The 24,628-nt window shown below is 44.2% G+C and overlaps 1 protein-coding gene across 6 annotated transcripts in view; it reads left to right on the top strand.

Moving 5' to 3' along the window:
- The window catches only part of LDHD (lactate dehydrogenase D), a 158,023-nt gene that overhangs the window by 109,648 nt on the left and 23,747 nt on the right, over positions 1-24,628 (top strand). For 5 of the 6 annotated variants that reach the window (XM_033940927.1, XM_033940928.1, XM_033940923.1 and 2 more), the window contains 5 exons: positions 930-1,129; positions 3,491-3,619; positions 11,853-11,980; positions 14,317-14,407; positions 21,950-22,061. In XM_033940927.1, coding sequence (XP_033796818.1) covers positions 930-1,129; positions 3,491-3,619; positions 11,853-11,980; positions 14,317-14,407; positions 21,950-22,061 — 660 coding nt within the window. Of the gene's footprint in view, positions 1-929; positions 1,130-3,490; positions 3,620-11,852; positions 11,981-14,316; positions 14,408-21,849; positions 22,062-24,628 lie in introns of those variants that run through there. The other variant, XM_033940929.1, reaches the window with a different exon arrangement.

Genomic DNA, 24,628 nt, shown 5'->3' on the forward strand with positions numbered 1-24,628 from the left:
CTTAATATTAAACCATATTATGCAGTGATCACTGGATGCCAGATGATAACCCACTATCAACAGAAACACTGTCCCCATTTGTAAGCACTAAGTCCAGTATGACCCCCATCCCATGTGGGTTCCATTACCAACTGCTAGAACAGTTGTTGTAGAAGACCCCTTAATATGGATACCCAAATCAACATCCGACATGTTAAAATCACTTATTGGTAAAATGTATTTTATAGATATATTGTGAATGTCTATTATCTCTGTCCTCTTCTGTCTGTGAAGGAGACCTTTATATCGCACCAATGTAAATATATTTACCATTCCTTCTTTCCAAATTGATCCACAGTACCTCTTCCATGCCCTGCAGATCCTGAAATTGTGTGGCTTTAATATGATCTTTAACATAGAATGCTACTCCCCCCTCCTTTTCTTCCTACCCTGCCTTTCCTGAACAGATTAGAGCCAGATTATCCCAGTCATGGGTCTCTTTGAACCACGTCTCCGTGATCGCCACTATATCCAGCTCATCTTCTTCCATCAAAGCTTCTAGATCCAGAATCTTGTTTCCCATACTTCAAGCATTAGTATATATTTCTTTCCAGACATTGCCTCCTTTTCCCATCCATGTTGAGGTATTCAGTGATTTGCTTATCTGAGGGCTTATACTCACTCGAGAGTTTTGTCCACCCTGCCCCATTGCTTCTAGTTTAAAGCCCTCTTCAGTAGATTAGCCAGCCTGTTGCTAAAGACACTTCATCCCTTCTTTGATAGATGCATACCATCCCTGCTTAGCAGCCCTTGGACAAACTTTTATACAGTGGTTGACTGTGCCCTCATACTAACAGCTGTTGATATGTTCATCACTCTTCTGCCAGTGTATGCGATATCACTGCTAGATATGTACATCTTGTGCAATAACTTTTCCCTCTCATAAACAGAAAGACCTCTGCTGGCTATAACCTAACCAGTCTCTTTGTGGGTTCGGAGGGCACCTTGGGTATTATCACCAAAGCAGCATTGCGACTATATGGCACCCCTGAGAGCATAGTATCAGCTGTCTGTGCCTTCCCAAGTGTGCAGGCTGCAGTGGACAGCACCGTGGAGATCCTACAGTGCAGTATCCCCATCGCCAGGATAGGTGAGCCATGGCAGAAGCATCCTACAAACATGGCAGAGTATCTGTTCCATGACTGGATACTGAGGCATTCTGTGCTTGGATGAGGTATTCATTCATGGGGCAGCATATAGCACGAAGTACCAGACTTGTTTGTGGCCTATGAGCACAGAATCCTGTGGTAACAGATTTATTTTGGTAAAACTTCTTTATGAAAGTAGTTGACTTTTAATTTATGGAGTCCTAGTACAAGCTCAGGAATGCATGTCCCTTCCCCATCAGTGTCTAAGGCTCTAGTAGTCTATGGATAAAGAATATTGGCCTCTGTGGAACAGGGCTCCTTGGAGGGTCTGGTGCTGGACTGAAACCAGCCTAAGCTGGAGTTTTAGTCTTTATTACACTGTAATATACTTACAGATTAAGAGAGAGCTGTCACCATTTCATGGCTCGGTTAAGTCTTTTCAGCATATACAGTAAATTAAGAAAAATGGAATTCTCTGTTTATTGCCTCTTTAGAACTTAGCAGGTGTTGATGGAAAAAAATCCATGAACTGGGACTAAGTAAGTTCTGACAGAAATTGCATTTTAATAACATGCTGTGGCGGGGCCGGGGGTAAGCCTAGCGCTGGCAACCCAGCTCCCGCCCCAGGCGTAAGGACCAAGCGCTCCCAGGAGGACTTCCGCTGGGAAACAGTGAAATAATTAATGGAGGCGGCGTTAGTGGTAAAGTTCAGCTTTTCTTTTATTTCCCTCAGTTTACAGCACTAGGGTTTCAGCAGTTCCTCTGAGTTGAGGAGACTCAAACAAAACATACTTTCATACAGTCCAGCCTGATGTCCAGGCAGAAAAGCCAAAAATAAAACCAAAAACGTTTTCTCCTGATTTTGCTTTTTCTGTTTGAAAAATCGTTATGAAGCTTTAGCACTGTCCCACCTGAAGCCCAATGCCCCCACTACCCCAAGCTCTCAGAGTAGGGCTAGGGAACTTTATCACCCAACCGTTTCAGACTGCTGTTAGTCCCCTCCCAAAGCCCCTGCTTCAGGGTTAAATTATATCGGGACTCTAAGTTCCGTGCAAGCTTTCAGAGGAGGTTAATTACAGGTTCTCACCTCCTTCCCTATCTTCACAGGCTTTCCTCTCGGGCCCTAAGTAATTCATGCATACTAGTTCACAGTTAGACTAAGGGAGAAAGAACGCTACTTCCAAACATTCACTTTCATTCCCCTCCCCCATTCATACCTCGTTATCTGTGACTCTCCTGGAGATCCCATGCTGCAAGATTGCATTCCATGTCACTGCTCTCAGATAACGCCCTTTCTAATTCCATTAGGGAATCACCATTCTCTGAGCCCTGGTAAGAACTCCCTTCAGGGCCAGCTAACGAACAGCCCTGTCCTGGAAGTCTCGCTACTTCCCTGCCCTGCTGTTGAGGAGTTAGAAGTCTGGTCACTCGGGAGGGTTGTAAGACCAGCTGTGCCTTAGCTGAGGTCTGGGACAGAGACCTCTTGGCAGGCTCTATCCTCCTTAGTGCAGCCTGGCTCTTCCCGGCAATCCTCCTTCCAGTCTTCTCCCCAGTATTCTCCACAGTGTTCGTAATCTCCTCAGCCCTCCTCCTATTGTTTCCACCTGGGCTCATTTTATGCTGCAAGCCTAATCTCACTCTCCCTCTGGGTTCGTCCTGCTTGCTAGCCACACCCCCCTTATTAACCATGCCTGTGCTGGTTTTCTTTCTCAGAGGTTTTGTCAGAGCTTTGCCCAAGGGATCATAAAAGGAATTATAGTGCCCTAAACTAGACGTTATGGTTTCTGTCCTTGCCTCTCTGCCTTGCCCTGCCTGTTGGCTCTTCGTGCTAGGCACAGGGATACTAGGCAGTTTCCTGGGCTTAGGAATAGGGACAGCCCTTTGCAAGGCAGGGTTTAAAACCGGGTTTAAACTGCTGACAGGCACTTCCCTGTCACAATGCATATTCAGAGTAGCTATAATATATATACTGTATCTCATTTTTTACATAATGTGTACTTGAAGGACTTGGTTCCAATACCTGCTAATTGGGTACAGTTAAAATTATTTTCTGTTGTCAAGAATGTTTGCAGTGCTTTAGCATCTCTTGGGTGTGGACTTTGTATTTATTTGGTTTAATTGGTAATGGTGATGGATTGTGTCTTACCTCAGCGTGAGACCAGTTAACAGTAGAATTGGATGCTCTGAATTTAGGGCTAGATTCACTAAAGATAGCGACTCAATCGCTGTTGGCCGATTCTCTGGCTGATTTTCCATCAGCAATTGATTCACTATCAAGTTTGCATGCAAATGATTTGAATCTGTCCTGTACATGCATGGAATGTTTAATTAGTTCATTTAATTGACTGTTATTTTCTTGGTAGAGTTTTTGGATGAGGTCATGGTCGACGCATGTAACAAGTTTAGCAGTCTGCAGTACGCGGTGCTGCCCACACTCTTCCTGGAGTTCCACGGGTCAGACCAGAACGTGGAGGAGCAGGTCCAGCAGACAGGTACTGTGTATGCCTCTGTCCATGGCAGAAGAAATGAGTGTGCAAGACAGTGTGGACTGAGGGCAGTCAGGTATCTTACAATTAATTCTCGTTTATTCACTAGTTTATCACCAAAATATCAAGGCAATTTGTAGTGTGAGGTGCTGATATTCAGAAGCATTTGTCTGATTAACTCTGGGATTAAATGGATACATGTTTATTTCTAAATTTCCCAACCTACTGAGAGGATAATTCTATAAAGTGGGTGCTTAACATGTAAGCCCTAATTATGCCCCTAGATGATTAGAATATTGGCATATACATGCATAAATGCTAAAATTCTGCCTAAGAGCTATTCTGTATCTGTTCACATGTCTTACATAGTGGGCTGGATTCTATAAATAGTGCTGAAATTGTGGGACCAGAAAATACCAGTGCTAAATAGTGCCAGTTTCTCCATCTAAACTTGGGTTTCAGACTTACACATGCTGAAGCCTGGTGTAAATGCTGGCACCCAGGTTAGGCACATTGAGACAGTATACTGTAAAAACTTACATACTTACTTACTAATATAATATAATAAAATGCTAAGCCGCACATGCGCACTAAAAAATCGTGTTCCCTGATTCCGTCACGGAAACACGAGTGCGCATGCGCGGTTTTCACGCATCGGGCTTACCACCGCTGCAGCCAGTTGAGGTCTATGACGCAGCTCAGCCTCTTCAGACAACGCCGCTCCTCCTCTTCGGGCAGCAGGCTCCTCTCCTCTCAGCGCAGCCGCTCGGAGGCCGCCGGGACAGAGCTGCGGCGCCGATCGCCTCCACCAGTCGGGCAGCCAGCCGCCGATCTCCAGCGGGCGGGGTATCGGAGGAGAGGGATCGCGGCCGCTCAGCGCCCCCACCGAGGAGCCCAGCAACTTTCCGCCCACCCGGTGGTGATTCCATTAGCGTGTGCAACAGTCTTCACATGCTCATTCGGGCCCTTCTCCTGCCCTGATTTGCTCAGCCGCGTCTCTGATGATGTCATCAGAGACGCGGCAGAGCAAATCAGGGCAGGAGAAGGACCCGAAGCAGCGTGTGGAGACTGCTGCACACACGCTGCTGGAATCACCACATTTGTAGTTGGGCCCGCGGGAAGGGAAAGTGGGGTAGAGGAAACGCTAATGCTGCTGCACAGGGAACTGCTGTGGAGGGAGGGAAATGGAGGGGGAGGCAATGCTGCTTTGGACAGACAGACAGACAGACAGAGGGAGGAAGGGAGACAGAAAGAAAAGAAGAGAGACACAGGGGCAGGGAGATACATAGAAAGACAGACAGACAAAGGGGGCCAGGGACAGAGACAGAAATAAAGACAGCGGGAGTCGCGTCGGGGGTGTGCGGGATGTGGCAGAGGGAACTTTTCCAATGGGTGCAACTGGGCGGCTGTCGGGAACCTATGATCAGGGGCAGAGCAAGGTAAGTGTATCATAGGGATAAGAAGGAGGAGGAGGGAGAAAAAGGAAGGGATGCCTACTGCTGGATAGGGGGAGAAGGAAAGAGGTGCTGATGGACAGGGGGGGTGACGAAAAAGGAACAGAGGTCTAATGTTGGACATGGGGCGAAGGAAAGAGGTGCTGCTGGACAGGGGGGAGGTAAAACAAAGGGAGAAGGGCTGCTGCTGCATAAGGAGAACTGTGAAGGGGTAGTGATGGACACAGAGGAGGTAAAAGGAAGGGAGAATGGACAGGGGGAGCAGGCAAGGGGTGGTGGTGGACAGCCAAGGAAAAAGAAAGGCAGAAAGAAAAAAAAACAGCTAAGGAGAGAGAGAGAGAAAGAAATAAAGACAGACACACACACATATATTCTAGCACCCATTAATGTAACGGGCTATAAGACTAGTATAAACATAAATACAATGAGGGGTCTTATATTCTATGGGCGCGTTAGCCTTTAGCGCGCCTTAGTAAAAGGACCCCTGAATGAGATAAGCTCAAAATCTGCAAACTGAAAATTAATAATAGGACTACAATGAAACAGTTTCAAAAGTAAACTTCTTAACAGCACTGAAATTCAAATTAAAGAGATATAATACAATGTCAGCATAAAACTTATGAAACAACTAATAAGCACACATCAGAACATTCAGATAACATAGATATGATGCTAATTCTTTTCTACAATACAGCTTATCTTATAACCGAGGGGCCAAGTACTGATATTAGATGGTAACAAGTTGGGTGGTACAACCCATTGGGAAAAACAGATGGGAGGCTAAACTCAAAGTAAGTTGTTTACAAATTTGAATAAGATATAAGGAGCTGATTTGCATAGAAACATGATGGCAGATAAAGGCCACTATCTTCTCCTCTCCCTAAGAGATCCCACATGCCTAATCCATGCTTTCTTGCATTCAGACAGTCTTTGTCTCCACCACCTCTACTGGGAACTCCTCTCTCCTGCCTTTCCGCCAAAGTATACATAGTAACATAGTAAATGACAGCAGATAAAAACCCAACTGGGCCTTCCAGTCTGCTCACTCTATAAATTAATGATTTAATTGATATTGTCCTTTTTTGTAGATATTTCTGAGCCAGAAACCCACAACTATGCCCGGTACTGTGCTTAGGTTCCATCTACTGGAGTCTCCGTCAAAGCTCACTCCAACCCATCTAAAGCATCCCAGCCGTCGAAGCCCACCGCAGCCCATCCTCAACTGAATGACTATATATGGGACACAGACCATGCAAGTCTGCTCAATACTGGCCTTAGTTCTTCAATATATACTTATCATTTTCTGATTAGAGATCCTTTGTGTTCATCCCATGCTTTTATGAACTCTGTCACCATTTTCTTCTCCACCACCTCCCTCGGAAGCACATTCCAGTTATCAACCACCCTAGCTGTAAAGAATTTCCTAGCATTACTCTTGAGTCTACCACCCCTCAACCATAAATTATGCTCTCTGGTTTTACCATTCTCCTTTCTCTGGAAAAGATTTTGTTCTATGGTAATACATTTCAAGTATTTGAATGTCTGAATCATATCTCCCCTGTCCCTCCTTTCCTCTAGGACAGGGGTAGGCAATTCCAGTCCTCGAGAGCTGGAGCCAGGTCAGGTTTACAGGATATCCACAATAAATATGCATGAGATAGATTTTCATCGCAAGGAGGCAGTGCATGCAAATCCATTTCATACATATTCATATTGTGGATATCCTGAAAACCTGACCTGGCTCCGGCTCTCAAGGACCGGAATTGCCTACCCCTGCTCTAGGATATACATATTAAGATCTTTAAGTCTGTCCCCATACACCTCTGAATCAACTCCATCCTGTTTATATCTTTTTCAAGCTGCGGTTTCTTGAAATTGTACTACTACTTATAATAATCATTTCTATAGCGCTACTAGACATACGCAGCGCCTCATATCAAAACACAGAAGAGACAGTCCCTGCTAAAAAGAGCTTATAATCTAGTCAAGACAAACTGGACAAGAAGGTGCATCAATATACTGTGCTTAGATGGGGGAATTACAGAGGGAATGATAAGATAGGTATTGGTGCTTCTTTAAAGAAGTGGGCTTTGGGTCTGGATTTGAATATTGCCAGAAACAGAGCCTGATGTATTGAGTCAGGCAGTTTGTTCCAGGCTTACGGTACAGCAAGGTAGAAGGGATGGAGTCTGGAGTTAGCTGTAGAGGAGAAGGATGCAGATAAGAGAGACTTATCTGATGAGCTAAGCGCCCAGGGCGGAGTGGGGAGAGAGGAGAGTTACTGAGGAGCTGCAGAGCGAATACACATGTAGGTCAGTAAGAGGACTATGGCGCTGTTACTGAAAAAAATTTCCTCTTGTCTCGTGCCGATAACTTTTAGAGATGATACGGAAAAAAGATTTTAGTCAGATGACCTCAGAGTTCTGGATGAAGTGTGTGGAATCAATAACCTATCAGTTCCCATTTAACTGCCCAGATAGAGTTAGTCCAGCCTTTTCACTGCCCTAACTTCTTTCCAGGCACTTCCCCGGTTAGCAGACTGTATATCTCTGCTAACTAGGTAAATCCTGGTGCTATCCTGGCACTAACTGCATAGTATTGCAACAGTCTCCCCAGATTTTCAGTAGCACTATCTAGATAAGTGTGGCTAAAAATCTGGATATGGCCTAGTTAGCATGATTTAACATGCAAGAGCATCTCCTTTAAATTGTTTCTAGTATCTACCCTGTTGTTGTTTAATTTAAGTTTTATAATTCTTATATTATTGATCTATTTGATTTATTTTTATTTGATTTAAAACTGTATTAATAGCACCATCTATAGTTCTGAGCAATTTCCAATAAAACATGGGCAGTCTATAAATTTAAGGCGCCTGTGATACAACAGAATAGGTTTTCCAGGACACACTTTGCATTTGAACAGAAGTGTGTGTGTAGGGGGGGGGTTATATCCTAGCCGGAAGCCTGTTTCCTCACAAGAACAGTTATACTCTTTAAAGAACAAAAGCTGCCACAAGGTTCTGCATTACAAAACAACTTATACTTCTTGGTTGATAGCTGCCGCACCATAGACTTTAACCCAGTTCCAATTAGTTCACAGATCCAGTTCTGTCAGGTTCTGGAATAAAAGTTCAGAGTCAATCGTGTTGCCTTTGCGATCTTGTTCTTCCTATCTCCCCGAGCCAGGCCAGGCACGTACAAGTGCCGTACCCACAAGCCTTCACTTCTGTCATGAATTCTGACATTGGAGAGGAAGTTCTGGGCCAGCCAATCGCTACCTGGCTGGCCTGGAACTTCTTCTCCGACATCAAAATTGACGTCAGAATACTATTATATTGGATATTATAAGAAGTTTCTGAAGATTTGGGAACCATTGACAAAATTTTGCAGAATGATTGCTGATTATGCCCTTTGGTCATACACGTCCAGGGTGGGAGGGTGGGTTGGAATGTATTTTTCAATTCTCAATTTGAGTGTAGTTCTTAGATACAATTAGGGGGGTGATAATTGTATTATAATTGTATTGTATTTAAGTGCTTTTATAGAATTATATGATTGTATTTTATTTTGAACTTACTTATGGCTTTAAAATGAATAAAGAAATTAAAAATAAAAAAAGAATTGACATTAGAGGTGAAGGCTTGTGGGTCTGGCACTTGTACGCGCCATGCCTGACTCGGGGAAGCAAGGAGATATCGGCGTGGTAGCTTTGGGGGGGACAGGGAGAGAGAAAGAATCGAGGAAGTGGAGACATTGGCGTGATGGCTTGGGGGGGCAGGGTGAGAAACAGAAAGACAGGCAGGTAGGGGGAGAGAGAAAGAAAGACAGAAATAAAGAGGGGGCAGAGGAAGACAGAAAGAAAAGGGGAGGGGGCAGAAAGAAAGAAAGGCAGAAAGAAATAAATATTAGATTTACAGAAGGAAGTGCAACCAGAGAATCATGAAATCACCAGATGATAAGATAGGAAAAATTATTTTATTTTCAATTTAGTGATCAAAATGTGTCCGTTTTGAGAATTTATATCTGCGGTCTATATTTTGCACTATGGCCCCCGTTTACTAAACTGCGATAGTGTTTTTTTAGCGCAGGGAGCTCTGTGGGGCATTCAGCGCTCCTTCCCTGCACCCTCCTGACCTCGACATGCCTCCATTCCCTCTGACTACGCCCCCCTCCCAAGCCACTATGGCCTCTCTTTCTCAATCTCTGTTTTATCTAATTGCCCTGACTTTTCATTGCCTCCATTTACCACCGCTATAACATGTAACATCGCTATATACGTACTGTCTCTTCCTTAGTATATGCCTTTTTATTACTGCTATTTATGTAACTTTGCTGTAAATGTAACAACACTGTAATATGTATCATCGCTGTAAATGTACAGTCTCTTCTATTGTTAACCGCATTGAACTTCCATGGTATTGCGGTATACAAGAATAAAGTTATTATTATTATTATTATTAAAACTGCTATTGTGGTTTAGTAAAAGGGGAGGGGTGTATTTGTCTATTTTTGTATAGTTGTTACTGAGATGACATTGCATATTTTAAAGTCATCTGCCTTGACCTCTGAAAAAAACCCCAAATACAAATGATAATTAACATTTTCTCTGCTTACAATGTGCTTTGTGTTGTTTAAAAATTTTATTGTTGTAGATCATTTTGACTTAGTCATTTTAAAAGTAGCTTGCAAGCCAAAAAACATGTGGACATCCCTGCTGTAGTGCCTTATCTCAGACAGGTTTTATATAGAAACAGATTGTAAGTTCAAGAGAGTACCCTACTTCTTTACTTTCCTAGAGCTGGGCTTCCTCTTTTTCTCCCTAGCCGTGCCTTTAATGTTCCTCAGAGGTACTTCCTGGTCTACTTCCCTTCTCCCCTCCCCCCTTCCTGAGGAGGGCTCATATTTCAATAAGAATCTGCATTTACAAAATTTAAGGCACTGCTTAAAGCTCACTTATTTAGTAAAGCATTTGATCACTTAGATATTTGAGATTGCCCAACAATTCAACATCACTTCTATGCTTGCTCTGAAAGAGGCATGAGAAGGAACCAGGATGTGATATTTTCTCTTGTATAAATGTGTGTAGCAAATGTTTGCTTTTAACTATCATTTTATTATGGAGTTTCTTTCTTTTAATTATATTTTATGTAAACTGCTTTGATCCATTTGTTGGAAAAGGTGGTTAATCAAAAGTAAATAAACCATAGTGGTGTTCTGACTCTGTGGAAGATTCTCAAAACTTAATGTTGCCTTTAATGCGGTCGTTAAACCCGCTCCATCCGGTTTAGCATGCATGTATTTTAGCGGCAGGTTATTAAAACAGCTTACCATAGTCTTTTCCGAGCTTCCTAGCAATCTACGATTCTGCCGTGCAAATAGGCTCATCAATAATTAAATGAGCACTCCGGGTGATTCTTCATCATCACCGAGTGATTCTCCAAGCACGGCGTCTGCTTTTGCGACCAAAAATCAACTGGTCCGGGACTGCCGGGACTGTGAAAAGTGCATCTCTGGCGTGTATTTTGACTGACTCAAGAAAAAAAATGACGACAAGATTCACATAAATTATAGTAGCTGGGGTTTAGAGGGGTGGGGAACAAAAGCGCACTTCTTGAGGTTTCAAGTTTATTTAAAATTTGATTGTACTGCTTATAATACTTCTAAGCGATGTACAATTTAAAATTGGATATAGTATTACAAATTAAAAACGGGACCATACAATATGATACAATAGGGTCAGGTATTGAAATACAATAATTATAGGAAAGAAACATGCAGAGGAAGCTCATGTATTATAGGCATGTCTTATGTGCCCACTCCCTTCCACTGCCAAACAACCCCCCCACACACATCCCTGACAGTGGAAGGGATGCCCACTCCTTCCTGCCACCGCTGACAAGCAGTCCCCCTCTCCTGTGCCGGAGAGGGGGAGGTCCACCGTTTTGAAGAGACGGGCCTGCTGGCCTGAGGGAGTAGACATCTCTCCAGCCAGCCTTTGTGAACAAGGTAGGGGGATCATTGGAGGCATGACGGTGGTGGTGGGGGGAGGGAGGGAGGGAGTGGGCATCCCTCCTGCCAGTGGTGTGTGTATAAGGTGGGTTGTTTGACAGCACGGTGTGAGGGAGTGGGCATCCCTCCAGTTGCCGTGGGGGGTGGAGCATGTATCAGGAGGGTTTTTTGAGGGCAGCAGTTGGAGTAGGCATCCCTCCTGCTGCCAGGGGGGAGAAGGGTGTCGCACCTTTTCTTGCCCACATCACTCTCTCAGATCTCACTCACTCTTACAGGACTCCTAACATCGGCAAGAAAAGGTGTGGCCAGCTGCAATAGCTGGCTCATGGCTTAGTATGCTTACCAACTGTCCTGACTGCCAATAACACTGCTGAACTGACTGCCACCTCCAAGAGGAGGCAGTAAGTGCAACTGTGCTACTGGTAGGTCCAATAGTTTAACACACTGTCAGTGTAAATACAGCAGTGAACTCCCAGTCCCCTTGACAATATCAAATCTCAGTCCCATACCACGGATCATCTCCATGAAACTTTAACACCAACAAATAGCTCCTCCACATACCCCAAATGGTCACATGAGATCCTTCCATTCTTCCCTAAAAAATGCAACCCCTGATTCATCAATTCTCTCACCCTCCAGGTACATAAAGTATGAAAACCACTCTTATCACTACAGTGAATAGATGATGTCACATATTCTATTTGGCTTTTGAGCTGAAAATATAAAGAATGTATACGGCATATTAAACGTGTCTGTCCTTCTCCATACCTTTGACAGAGGAGATCACGCAAATGAATGGGGGTTCAAAATTCTCCTGGGCAAAGGATCAAGAAACACGCAATAAGCTATGGATGGCCCGACACAATGCCTGGTATGCAGCTTTGGGTCTGCGCCCAGGGAGCAAGGTGAGTATGAAGCAGGAGCTAGCACTATACCCAGCATGTAAAGGAAGTATGGGGATGGGAAATGGCATAGTTTAAGGTGGGGACTGTCACTTTGTCCTGCCAAAACAAATGGCCAATCAGGGACTTCCTTAGACTCCTTCCTAAGGAAATCCCTGATTGGCTCAGACACCTCAGGCCCCTCCCAAGGGAGAAGCCTGAGGCGTCTGAGCCAATCAGGGCCTTAGGCCCCTCCCCACAGGTTAAAACCATGGGCTTGCACAGCGGGAAAGGGCAGGAAAGTTGGGGAGAATCGGGCAGGAGATTCGGGGCAGAGCAGGGCAGCAGGAGAATTGCAGCTTCGGGGCAGAGAGCAGGAGATTCGGGGCAGAGCAAGGCGGCAGGAGAATTGCGGCTTTGGGGCAGAGAGCAAGAGATTCGAGCCAGAGCAGGGCGCAGGAGAATCGCAGCTTGAGTTGGAGCAGAGAGAAGGAGATTCGGGGCAATAAGAAGGATATGTAGTCAGAAACCACTGAACGACTGGTCCCAGCAGTCGCTTGTTTGCCGATTGGCCAGCCCAGTCGATGTTGCTTTTTTTTTAATTTAATCACTGCCTGCCTACATTTGAATGCCGTTCCTCCCTCATTTGCATGCATGGATCGGAGGGGACAGTTAGTGAATCGGGTCGGAGGGAAATCGGGTTGCAAAGGGGTTGCTAAATGGTCAGAACTTGATCAGTGGGCTTAGTGAATTTAGCCCAAAGTTTTGTTCCTACTTACATTTTAGAAAACTACTAAAATCAATATTATTTACAAAATTTCTAGAGCACTAATACGATCTTATGACAAGTTTTATAGATTACTGTGAATGTCAAGTTTTTATCTTTTTATGAACCACATCAATCCATAAAGTTTTGCAGTCTAGAAATGTAAACGTAATGTAATTGAATCAAAAAAGTGGCCCTATCAAATTTCTTCAAATGGAAAATCAATTTTGCTGCTATGTTTTGGAGAGTCCGGAGTTTCAATTGAAACTTAACCAAGATAGTAGAATATTAAGCTATTGCAGAAATCTAAATGTGATAAGAGCTTGAACTAACACAGCAAAATGTTCTGAAAATAGAGCATATATAGCGAAGTCTAATTTTTCAAAAACAGTTTTAATAACATAATATACTTGAAATTCAAAAGAAGTGTAGTGCCTAAAATAATGGCTAAAATCTTAGGTTCGTTTTACCTTCAAAAACAGACCATCAAGCAGTATCAATTCTTCAGGTATAGATCAAGCATGATGACTAAACTAGAGGAGCTTTGGAAATCAATGTTACATTCAATCCTACCATTAGAAATCAGATTAGAACCCTCTTTTCAAGGATGCATATAATACTTGAGATGAAACTCCTTATGCAGAGAACACGAACACTCCAGCAGAGAAAGACAAATGCTTCCTAAGAAGCGATTCCCTACCTATTGTATTTTCATTCCTTCCCTTTTTATTTTATTTTGATTAATAAACCCCAGCAATTTTATTTCTAATTTTTACCTGATACTGTTTTGGTTTGGGTTGTTTTTTTTTTTTTTTTTCTTTTAGCTGTATTTTACAAAAATATTGTAAACCATTTAGGGCTCCTTTTACAAAGCCGTGCTAGGGCCTTAACGCGCGGAATAGTGCATGCTAAATTGCCCCGCGCGCTAGCCGCTACCACCTCCTTTTGAGCAGGCAGTAGATTTTCAGCTAGCGCGCGCTATGCGCTAAAACCGCTAGCGTACCTTCGTAAAAGGAGCCCCTAGTTATTCTTTGATAGACGGTATCTCGAGTGACAAACTTGGAAACTAGTGATACAATTAGATCTGGGGTAGGCAATTCCGGTCCTCGAGAGCTGGAGTCAGGTCAGGTTTTCAGGACATCCACAATGAATATGTATGAGATGGATTCGCATGCACTGCCTCCTTGAGATGCAAATCTATCTCATGCATATTTATTGTGGATATCCTGAAAACCTAACCTGGCTTCGGCTCTCGAGGACCGGAATTGCCTATCCCTGAATTAGATACTTGTGATGTGGTAATTGTCATTTTCCCAGTCACAAGTATATCTGTGCTCCAGTTTTTATAGCACTGGTTTTTCATAGGTGGTCAGAGCTGTTTTAGTTGGTAAGTTTTTCATATATATGTTTTGATTGTCTTTTTGAGGGGAGGTTTTTGTGTTATTTCATGGTGTCTGATTTGGATGGTGTCAGCACCATCCAAAAGGATATGGGAGACTGAAACGTGTGTTTTGAAAATTGCATAAGATCCTTTGTACAGCTCTTCTTGTAGTTACTGAGGTTAATGAATGAAAATGCTGTCTTTGTCTCTCAGGGATATGCTACAGATGTTTGTGTCCCTATCTCTAAACTGCCTGAGATCATGGTGGAGACAAAGAAGGACCTGGTGAAATCACAGTTAACAGGTATGGGCTCCTTGCTTTAGCATCTTGTCTTTTTTACATTACTGTGTATACAGAGCCAGTTTTGAGTAGAGAGGGCAGCTTCTGAGGTCTGCACTAGAAGGGCCAGTCCTCTAGTACTTGCCTTGCTTTGAGAAGGCTCTCATATATCTTATTACCGTCTCTGAGAGTGTAGCCCCTGCACCTCTTGACCAGGAGAGGGAGGAGGGAAGTAGATCATAAGAACATAAGAATAGCCTTACTGGGTCAGACCAGTGGCCCATATAGGCCAGTATACCAAGTTTTTGCCAGGTACTTGGAGGCCAATCCAAGTCACAAGTACCTGGTAAAAACCCAAATAGTAGCAACATTCCCTGCCACCGATCCAGGGCAAGAAGTGGTCTTTCTCAACAGCAGACTATGGACCTTTCCTCCAGGAACTTGTCCAAACCTTTTTTTAAAAAAAAAAAAAAACAGCTACATTAACCACTCTTATCACATCCTCTGGCAACACATTCCAGAGCTTAACTATTCTGAGTTAAAAAATATTTTCTCCTATTGGTTTTAAAAGTATTACTCTGTAACTTCATTGAGTGTCCCCTAGTCTTTGTAAATCTTGATGCAATAAAAAAAATCAAGCCACTTGGGCCCGTTCTACACCACTCAGGGAGAGTTTCTTGGAGGTGTACCTTGGAGGAGCAGCCCTGCATTTTGGAGAATTTTTTTTCTTTTGGCTTCTTGATCTTCTTAACCCAGAGACACAAAACTAGCAAAGCTTGGGCTGGGGTGGAAGGGGAGGGGAATGATGCTCTGCCACATCATAGGCACGCTTGCAGAAACATTTTCTGATGTAAGCCTAGGTGCACTCGAGGGTTGTTTAACCCTCCATTACCCTAGGTACAAAATGAGTCCTTGTATATAATGTGTAAACTGCTTTAATGTAACCACAAAAAGACAGTATATCAAGTCCCATCCCCTTTCCTGTTCATTTTGTGTCTATGGGAGAAATGCGTAGTACATTTAACACTACAGTCAAACCTCGGTTTGCGAGTAGCGCGGTTTGAGAGTGTTTTGAAAGACGAGCAAAACACTCAACCAAATCGTGCCTTCTGGCTCCCGCTCTCCCCGAGAATCTTGGAGAGAGCGGGAGCCAGAAGGCCTTGAGCATGTGCAGATGCTCAAGGCCCAGCCCAGCGGCAAGAGGCAGGATCTGCAGGCATCGGCACGTTCTGTGAGTTGGTGCTGCCTGCCGGTGCCAGATCGGGGTAAGGGTTTGGGATTGGGCGGACGATGCCGGTTCTCGGAGGGGGAGAGGACTCGCAGGCGGGGGGAGGCGATGTCGGATCTCAGTGGGGATGGAAGCGTGCCACTGGCCTCGGGAGTGGGGGTCTTTTTGGGATGTGGTCGGGTGAGATGCAAGCGAGCAACACCGGTGGCCTCGTGGAGGTGGGAACTAATCAAGCGAGTTTCCCTTACTTCCTGTGTGGAAACTCGCTTTGATATACGAGCACTTTGGTTTACGAGCATGCTTCTGGAACGAATTATGCTCACAAACCAAGGTTCCACTGTATATTGCTTTGTACTCTCTCCTGGGAATATCTCTATGTGCATGGTCTGAGGGGCTCCATATTTCCTGCAACTGCTGTTTCTTTTCATGTCAGCTGCCAATTCACAAGAGCCTAGGATTGTACTATGTGCCAGTCTCCTGCTGCAAGGAACACATTTTGACACTGAACAGCAGAAGAGACAGATCTCCATTGATTCCCTCAGATAAATCACACTGATATGGGTCCTCTTAAGTTCTGCTTTATTGTGGTTTTCCTTCTTTATTCTACCCTTTGCTACCCTTTCAAAGGGCAGATCTTATGGTACCTGCACAGACAAATGTTCCAGTTCTACTGGTAGCCCACAGGAGCAGAAAATGATGCACTTTTAGATGTCTAGGATGCTCTGGCCACAACTCCTACTTGCCAAAGAATTTAGAACACCCATCTGCAGTGACTGAGATGGAACAAGGGACTGGTGTGAGGTTCTCAGGTGTCCGTTTAGCCTTCTTGCATTACGTGAAAAAAATTCTAGGTGTTACAGTGCGAGAGCAGACGGAAATAGACTTGAAATTGAGTTTTGTAGAGATCATCTTGTTCAGGAAAAGGGTGTTCAAGTTGAGATGTGCAAAATGTGTACTGTAATTTAACAAAAGGCACAGTAAACACGAAGAGACTGAGAAGGGACATGATCGAAACATTCAAGATATTGAAGAGAATTGATTTAGTAGAGAAAGAGAGATTGTTCACCCTCTCCAAGGTAGAGAAAATGAGAGGGCACTCTCTAAAGTTAAAAGGGGATATACTCCGTACAAACATAAGGAAGTTCTTCTTTACCCAGAGAGTGGTAGAAATCTGGAACACTCTTCAGACGCTGTTATAGGGGAAAACACCCTACAGGGATTCAAAAAAAGGTTAGATAAGTTCCTGCTGGACCAGAACATATAAAGGTAAGGCTAGACTCTAGTAGGGCACTGGTCTTTGACCTAAGGGCCGCTGCGGGAGCGGACTGCTGGACACGATGGACCACTAGGCTGATCCAGCAGCAGCAAATCTTATGTTCTTAAGACCTTTTGTAAAATACATGCAACCGCACAGAATGACTGTTTTGCAGCATTTACAAAAGGAAGAGCCATTTAAAAAAAAAAAAATGCATGTTTCAAAAAGAACCTGCTGAACTTGTGATTTTGTATGTGTAAGCAGTTGCAGTTAACCTGTAAGTTGCACATTTTGATGCCTACATATGTAAGCACCAAAGAGTTAATATTTCAAAATGAGTTAAGCAGCTAGAAATGGCTCTTTGCCAGTTAAACTGCCTGTCCGAGGCTAACTGCTAATTTCAACAGCACTTAACCAGTTAGTGCCGAACTGGCTGTTTTGGAAATGTTCTGGGGCTGATTTAGAACTTGGCCAGTCCAGTGCCCATTAATCACATAAATAAGACCACACAAAAGTCAGTCCTATCAATAACCAGTAACCAGTTAAATACTGAATATCTCACTTAACTGGCTATGTGTTACACAGCTTTATATGCCCAAAAATTCAATGAAGTGTCTATATGTAGCCTGGTATTGAATTTCCAGGCTTTAACACCTGCGATACAAAATGTTGATCACTGCCAATTGAATATTAGCGCCCAGAATTTAAAAACTTGCACATGAAATGTGAACCAATTTAAGGAGCCAAGCTATGAAATTCAACGTTTTGGTAATTTGAGGTGGTTTTCAACACTTGCTGCCTCTTTTACAAAGCCACGCTAGTGGCTGCCACGCGGCAACAGCCCCGAAGCCCTTTAAATCTCTATGGGCTTCGGGGCCGATAACGTAGAGCAGCCAGTAGCATGGCTTTGTAAAAGAGGCCGTTAGGAGATAAGCATTAAGCTCTCCTCCCAAGCCCAGGGCCCAAACAAGCAGTGACTTGAAACAGGTGTAAATACAACGTTGAGAAATGTAAAGTATTACATGTGGGAAACAGAAACCCGAGGTACAATTATACGATGGGAGGGATGTTATTAAATGAGAGTACCCAAGAAAGGGACTTTGGGGTAATGGTGGACATGACAATGAAGCCGACGGCACAATGCGCAACGGCCGCTAAGAAGGTAAACAGAATGCTAGGCATAATCAAGAAGGGTATTACAACCAGAACAAAAGAAGTTATCCTGCCATTGTATAGGGCGATGGTGCGTCCGCATCTGGAGTACTGCGTCCAATATTGGTCACCATACCTTAAGAAGGACATGGCGTTACTCGAGAGGGTTCAGAGGAGAGCGACAAGTCTGATAAAGGGGATGGAAAACCTTTCATATGCTGAGAGATTGGAGAAACTGGGTCTCTTTTCCCTGGAGAAGAGGAGACTTAGAGGGGATATGATAAAGATTTTCAAGATCATGAAGGGCGTAGAGAGGGACAGGTTCTTCAAACTTTCGAATAATAAAAGAACAAGAGGGCATTCATAAAAATGTTGAAAGGGGACAGATTCAAAACGAATGCTAGGAAGTTCTCTTTACCCAACGTGTGGTGGACACCTGGAAAATGCTTCCAGAGAACATAATAGGGCAGAGTATGGTACTGGGGTTCAAGAAAGGATTGGACAATTTCCTGCTGGAAAAGGGGATAGAGGGGTATAGATAGAGGATTACTGCACAGGTCCTGGACCTGTTGGACCGCCGCTTGAGCAGACTACTGGGCACGATGGACCTCAGGTCTGACCCAGCAGAGGCATTGCTTTTCTTATGTTAAAACTTTTCAAGATACTGACTGTCTTCTTTGTGACTCTGTACAGTGCTGCGTACATCTGGTAGCGCTAAGGAAATAATTAATAGTAATAGTATTGCCTTTGCAAATTACAGAATTCACATTTACTGTCGAGGTCTGCCCAAATGTGATCTAGGGCATGTCTCCTGTATATAAGTAACACCTATTCCCAAATCACTACTTATAGATGTGTGCTGATTCATATGTGTAAACATGTGATTTTTTTTTTTTTAAATACATCTAAATCTTCTAAAATCACCTCCATAGAGTACCATATGCATGGACATGTTGAATGGTTGTGTGGGGACAGGGGGAAGAAACAGTATTAAAATTCAAGAAGATGCATAATAAGCAGGCCCATATTAAGGAACTGGCAACAAAGACAACTTTCTAAAGTGCCAAATTTTGAAGGCATCAAACATCTAGACTAAAAGTCATCTGCTGCTACTTGCCTTCGGACTGTGCTCTAGAATATTCCCTACTGACTGCTCTTCAGTCCTGCTTATGGGTGCCAATATCTGAATTCTGCCACTGGTAAAAGGAAAGGAAGACTAAAACAAAATTAAGTAGGGTATATCATTGTAGATAACCTGGGCAGACATGACAGATCCAGAGGTCTTTGTCTGCCAGCAGTTTCTCTGTAAACCTTGAGAAAGGGAAGTCTGACTTGCAGTGGCATACCAAGGGAGGGGCGTCCGCCCCGGGTGCAGCCTTAGGGGGAGTGCATAGCCGGCTAGGTCCGGAAAATGGTCGATCACCAAGGCAAAGTGAGTCAATCGCGGAGCCCTTCCCGGGCTCCATGATAGACTCACTTTGCCTTGGCGATCAACCATTTTCCGGACCTGGCCGGCTGTGCACCCCCCTAAGGCTGCCGTCGGAGAGGAAGTTCGGACCAGCCAATCGCTGCCTGGCTGGGAGGAACTTCCTCTCCGACGGCAGAATTTCAGGAATGCTGGTCGGTCCGAAGCAGAGAGAGCTTGGGGCAGCCGCGGCCGTGGCTTTGGGGCCTGTTCCCCGATGGTGGCAGCAGTGGCTTGGTGGAGGGCAGGGAGAAAGAAAGAAAGGGGGCAGGCAGGGAGACAGAAGGGAAACAGAAAAAAAGAAGGGGACATGAAGAGAGAAAAAAAAAGAAAGGGAGGCAGGGAGGAAGAAAGGGCAGGGAGAGAGGAAGAAAAAGTTGGGGGAGGGAATGAGGTCTGGAGGAGAGGAAGTATACAGGCTGAAAGAAGGGAAGAAAGATTGGATGCACAGTCAGAAGAAGAAAGTGCAACCAGAGACTCATGAAATCACCAGACAAGGTAGGAAAAATGATTTTATTTTAAATTTAGTGATCAAAATGTGTCTGAATTTATATCTGCTGTTTATATTTTGCACTATGGCCCCCTTTTACTAAACTGCAATAACAGTTTTTAGCGCAGAGAGCCTATGAGTGTCGAGCAGCCCTGGGCATTCAGCGCAGCTCCCTGCGCTAAAAACTGCTATTGTGGTTTAGTAAAAAGGGAGAGGGTATTTGTCTATTTTTGTATGGTTGTTACTGAGGTGACAGTGCATAGAGTCATCTGTCTTGACCTCTTTGAAAAAAACCACGGAATAGGAATGATAATTAACATTTTCACAGCGTACAGTGTACTTTGTGGTTTTTTTAAATTTTATTGTTGGTAGATCATTTTGACTTGGTCATTTTAAATGTAGCTCACAAGCCCAAAAAGTGTGGGCACCCCTGAGCTAGAGCATTGAATCTGCATGTGGCTGCCGTAAAGGTCATCTCTGACACAACCGGAAGTTGCATCAGAGACGACCTTTATGGCAGCCATATGCAACTACAACGCTCCGGCTGCTGTAAGAAGGCAGTTTAGACATCGCCGGCCACAGGGCAAGGAGGTTTTTCGGACCGGGCCTGTTGTCCAGGGGGACGGGGATGTTGCAGATCTTGTTGCCAAAATCGGAAAGGTGAGAAAGGGAGAAAGATGGGCCTGTGGTGGATGGAGAGATTGAGAGAAGGGGGCAGATGATGGAAGTGGGTAGAAAGGGGAGAGAGAAGAGGTCAGATGATGGAAGTGGGGGGAAGGGAGAGCAAATGCTGAATGGAAGTGGAGAAAGAGAATACATACTGGATGGAAGTAGGGATGAAGAAAAAGGACATATGCTGGATGGGGGAAGAGGATAGAGTTAGTGAGATAGTGGAGGGGTGAAGGAAAGGGGTGGCATGCTGTGGTTAGACATAGTGAAAAGAGGGAAACTGAGGACTGCATAGTAAGAAAGAATTTAATTTAAACGGAGGCAGAAAATAAAGAAGGAAGACCAGAGAAGGAAAGGGAAGAGAGAGAGATGCCAGAAAACGGGGAAGGAGACAGAGATATCAGATCTGAGCGGAGGAAATGAGAAGAGAGAGATGCTAAAAACCACAGGGGGAGGGAAAGGGAGATGAAAGGAGAAAGATGCCAGACCATGAGGGAACAGAAGGAAGATGATGGATGCCAGACCAAAGGGGGGTGGGTCTAGAGGAGAGATGGAAGGGGGAGGCATACAGTTTCTGGAAGGGGCATAGAAGGAGAGAAGATGCCATATAGGGAGGGGCAGAGAGATGGAAGACAGTGGATGGAAGGAAGACAGTAACAAGAAGATGAGGAAAGCAGAAACCAGAGAAGACAAAGGTAGAACAAAAATTTTATATTTATTTATTGCTTTAGGAGACATATATCACTGTTTTTGTGGTGTTGCATTTTATGCAGAGTCCAGCTTCTTGCTGGTTCAATTTAACCTTTGTCTATGTATTACTATTTTATCCCCCCCTTTTACAAAACTGTGGAGTGTGTTTTAGCGCTAGCCGTGGTGGTAGCAACTCTGATGCTTAGAATTCTATGAGCGTCAGAGCTGTTCCCATTGTGGCTAAAATCCACACTACAGTTTTGTAAAAGGGGACGGGGTTAGTTTATGATGACATATTCCATACTAGGCGAAGGTGTTTTCTGTGTTCTGTGTGTTCGAAATACATGGTTTTCTGTTAGGATTGACGGTGTAGGATTGATCTGTATTGGTCTGGCTTGTTTAGTTTTACAATGGGTGTATTGATGTACTGTTCACTGCAATATGTAAGATGCTGCCTTTTCCTAGGTACTCATGTGTGACGTGTGGCTTGTTACTAAAAATCATGTTTTTCATACAGATGGGGGGGGGTGCCAAAAAATGATGAGCCCCGGATGTCACATATGCTAGATACGCCACTGCTGACTTGGTATATGAAAACTCGTCTTCTCTGGCTCTAGGTCCTATCGCAGGGCACGTTGGAGATGGAAACTTCCACTGCATCATGGTGCTGAATCCAGATGACCTGGAAGAAGTCCATAGGGTGAAAGAGTTCACAGAAAGGCTGGCCAGGTGAGCAGGACATCAGAATACAGAGGAAGGGTCATGGAGCAATATCTACCCCGAACTGAGGGCAGAGATGCAGGAAAGCAGCTTTGTTTTAAGACTATTTTGCACATCAGCCTGGGATTCACTTGCCTTGGTTTAGAATTACAGTTAAAGTTGGAACCCCTTGGGTTTAGATGTCTGAAGGGCTTAGAGACAACCAGCCGGTCTTATGCTTGAGTGGTGATGATAGGGAAGAACAGGGATCTAAAAAGAGAAGGGAGGGGAGGGGGTTTAGAGTGGGTAAAATGGGAGGGGTTGGGGGAGAAGGGGGTTTCATATTGACAATTGTAGCAAATTCTTTATGTATATTGCAGTATGTTGATGTATATTACTAGTTGATCAAAGTTGCATGTTTTGGCCCTTTTGATGAATAATTCAGTAAAATTTATGATTCAGAAATAAGCAGGCAGCCTTGTTTGGGTGAATGCTAAATAATATGGCATTGGCTAATGGCTTGCACCCACTTTTTCCCAACTCTTCATCCTACCCCTTAACTCGGCTCCTGGCACACTTTTGCAGGTATCACTTACATTTTCAAAACTCACCGGCCACTTAGGCTGATTTCTGGCAACACCCATGTGATTAGCAGCAAAAGCTCTCTGATCTCTATTACCCTGCTTTCTGAAGAGAGGTCAAGAGAGAAGGACTTTGTTATTATAGTATGTACCAGCACTTTTCAAATGGTGTACTGCAATGGAAAGCCGAGTCCTGTAAGAGGCGCCTTTCCTGCTGAGCCAGAAGCAAGAGACTCCTAACCCACTTACATTCTCACGTAAATTATCACACTCTCAGGATAGAACACACAAAGAAGACAAGACACTTATTCAGCAAGAAATACTAATCAGACATTAAAATCATTTTTTTTCTTTCCTTATTCTGTACCAGCAAGAAAATATATTTTTAGCTCTCGCCGTATCACCCACAGTCTTTCATCGGATCTTTTCCAGATAAGCCCCGCCACTAATGGAAAAAGTGGACGTGCCGAAAGTTAAGCCCCACCACCTTTTGCCAGCGCACGCAACCTTAACCAGTGAAGTTCTCAGCACAATGCCCCCACAACGTGGCGCGATGTGTATAAAGTAAAGTGGGGGGGTTCCCCCCCCCACGCCCCCCCGTCGGAGCACCCAAAAAAGATTATAAAAAAGAGGATATGAAACTTAACATTATCATAGTAACATAGTAGATGACGGCAGATAAAGACCCGAATGTTCCATCCAGTCTTCCCAACCTGATTCAATTTAAATTTTTTTTTTTTTTTTTTTTTCTTCTTAGCTATTTCTGGGCAAGAATCCAAAGCTTTACCCGGTGCTGTGCTTGGGTTCCAACTGCCGAAATCTCTGTTAAGACTTACTCCAGCCCATCTACACCCTCCCAGCCATTGAAGCCCTCCCCTGCCCATCCTCCACCAAACGGCCATACACAGACACAGACCGTGCAAGTCTGCCCAGTAACTGGCCTAGTTCAATATTTAATATTATTTTCTGATTCTAAATCTTCTGTGTTCATCCCATGCTTCTTTGAACTCAGTCACAGTTTTACTCTCCACCACCTCTCTCGGGAGCGCATTCCAGGCATCCACCACCCTCTCCATAAAGTAGAATTTCCTAACATTGCCCCTGAATCTACCACCCCTCTACCTCAAATTATGTCCTCTGGTTTTACCATTTTCCTTTCTCTGGAAAAGATTTTGTTCTACGTTAATACCCTTCAAGTATTTGAACGTCTGAATCATATCTCCTCTGTCTCTCCTTTCCTCTAGGGTATACATATTCAGGGCTTCCAGTCTATCCTCATACGTCTTCTGGCGCAAGCCTCCTATCATTTTCGTCGCCCTCCTCTGGACCGCCTCAAGTCTTCCTACGTCTTTCGCCAGATACGGTCTCCAAAACTGAACACAATACTCCAAGTGGGGCCTCACCAATGACCTGTACAGGGGCGTCAACACCTTCTTCCTTCTACTGACTACGCCTCTCATTATACAGCCCAGCATCCTTCTGGCAGCAGCCACTGCCTTGTCACACTGTTTTTTCGCCTTTAGATCTTCGGACACTATAACCCCAAGGTCCCTCTCCCTGTCCGTGCATATCAGCTTCTCTCCTCCCAGCATATACGGTTCCTTCCTATTATTAATCCCCAAATGCATTACTCTGCATTTCTTTGCATTGAATTTTAGTTGCTAGGCATTAGACCATTCCTCTAACTTTTGCAGATCCTTTTTCATATTTTCCACTCCCTCTTCGGTGTCTACTCTGTTACAAATCTTGGTATCATCTGCAAAAAGGCACAGTTTTCCTTCTAACCCTTCAGCAATGTCACTCACAAACATATTGAACAGGATTGGCCCCAGCACCGAACCCTGAGGGACTCTACTAGTCACCTTTCCTTCCTTCGAGCGACTTCCATTAACCACCACCCTCTGGCGTCTGTCCGACAGCCAGTTTCTGACAAAGTTCACCACTGTGGGTCCTAACTTCAGCCCTTCAAGTTTGTTCAACAGCCTCCTATGAGGAACTGTATCAAAGGCTTTGCTG

Source organism: Geotrypetes seraphini, chromosome 4 (genome assembly GCF_902459505.1).
Source record: "Geotrypetes seraphini chromosome 4, aGeoSer1.1, whole genome shotgun sequence".
Classification (NCBI taxonomy): domain Eukaryota; kingdom Metazoa; phylum Chordata; class Amphibia; order Gymnophiona; family Dermophiidae; genus Geotrypetes; species Geotrypetes seraphini.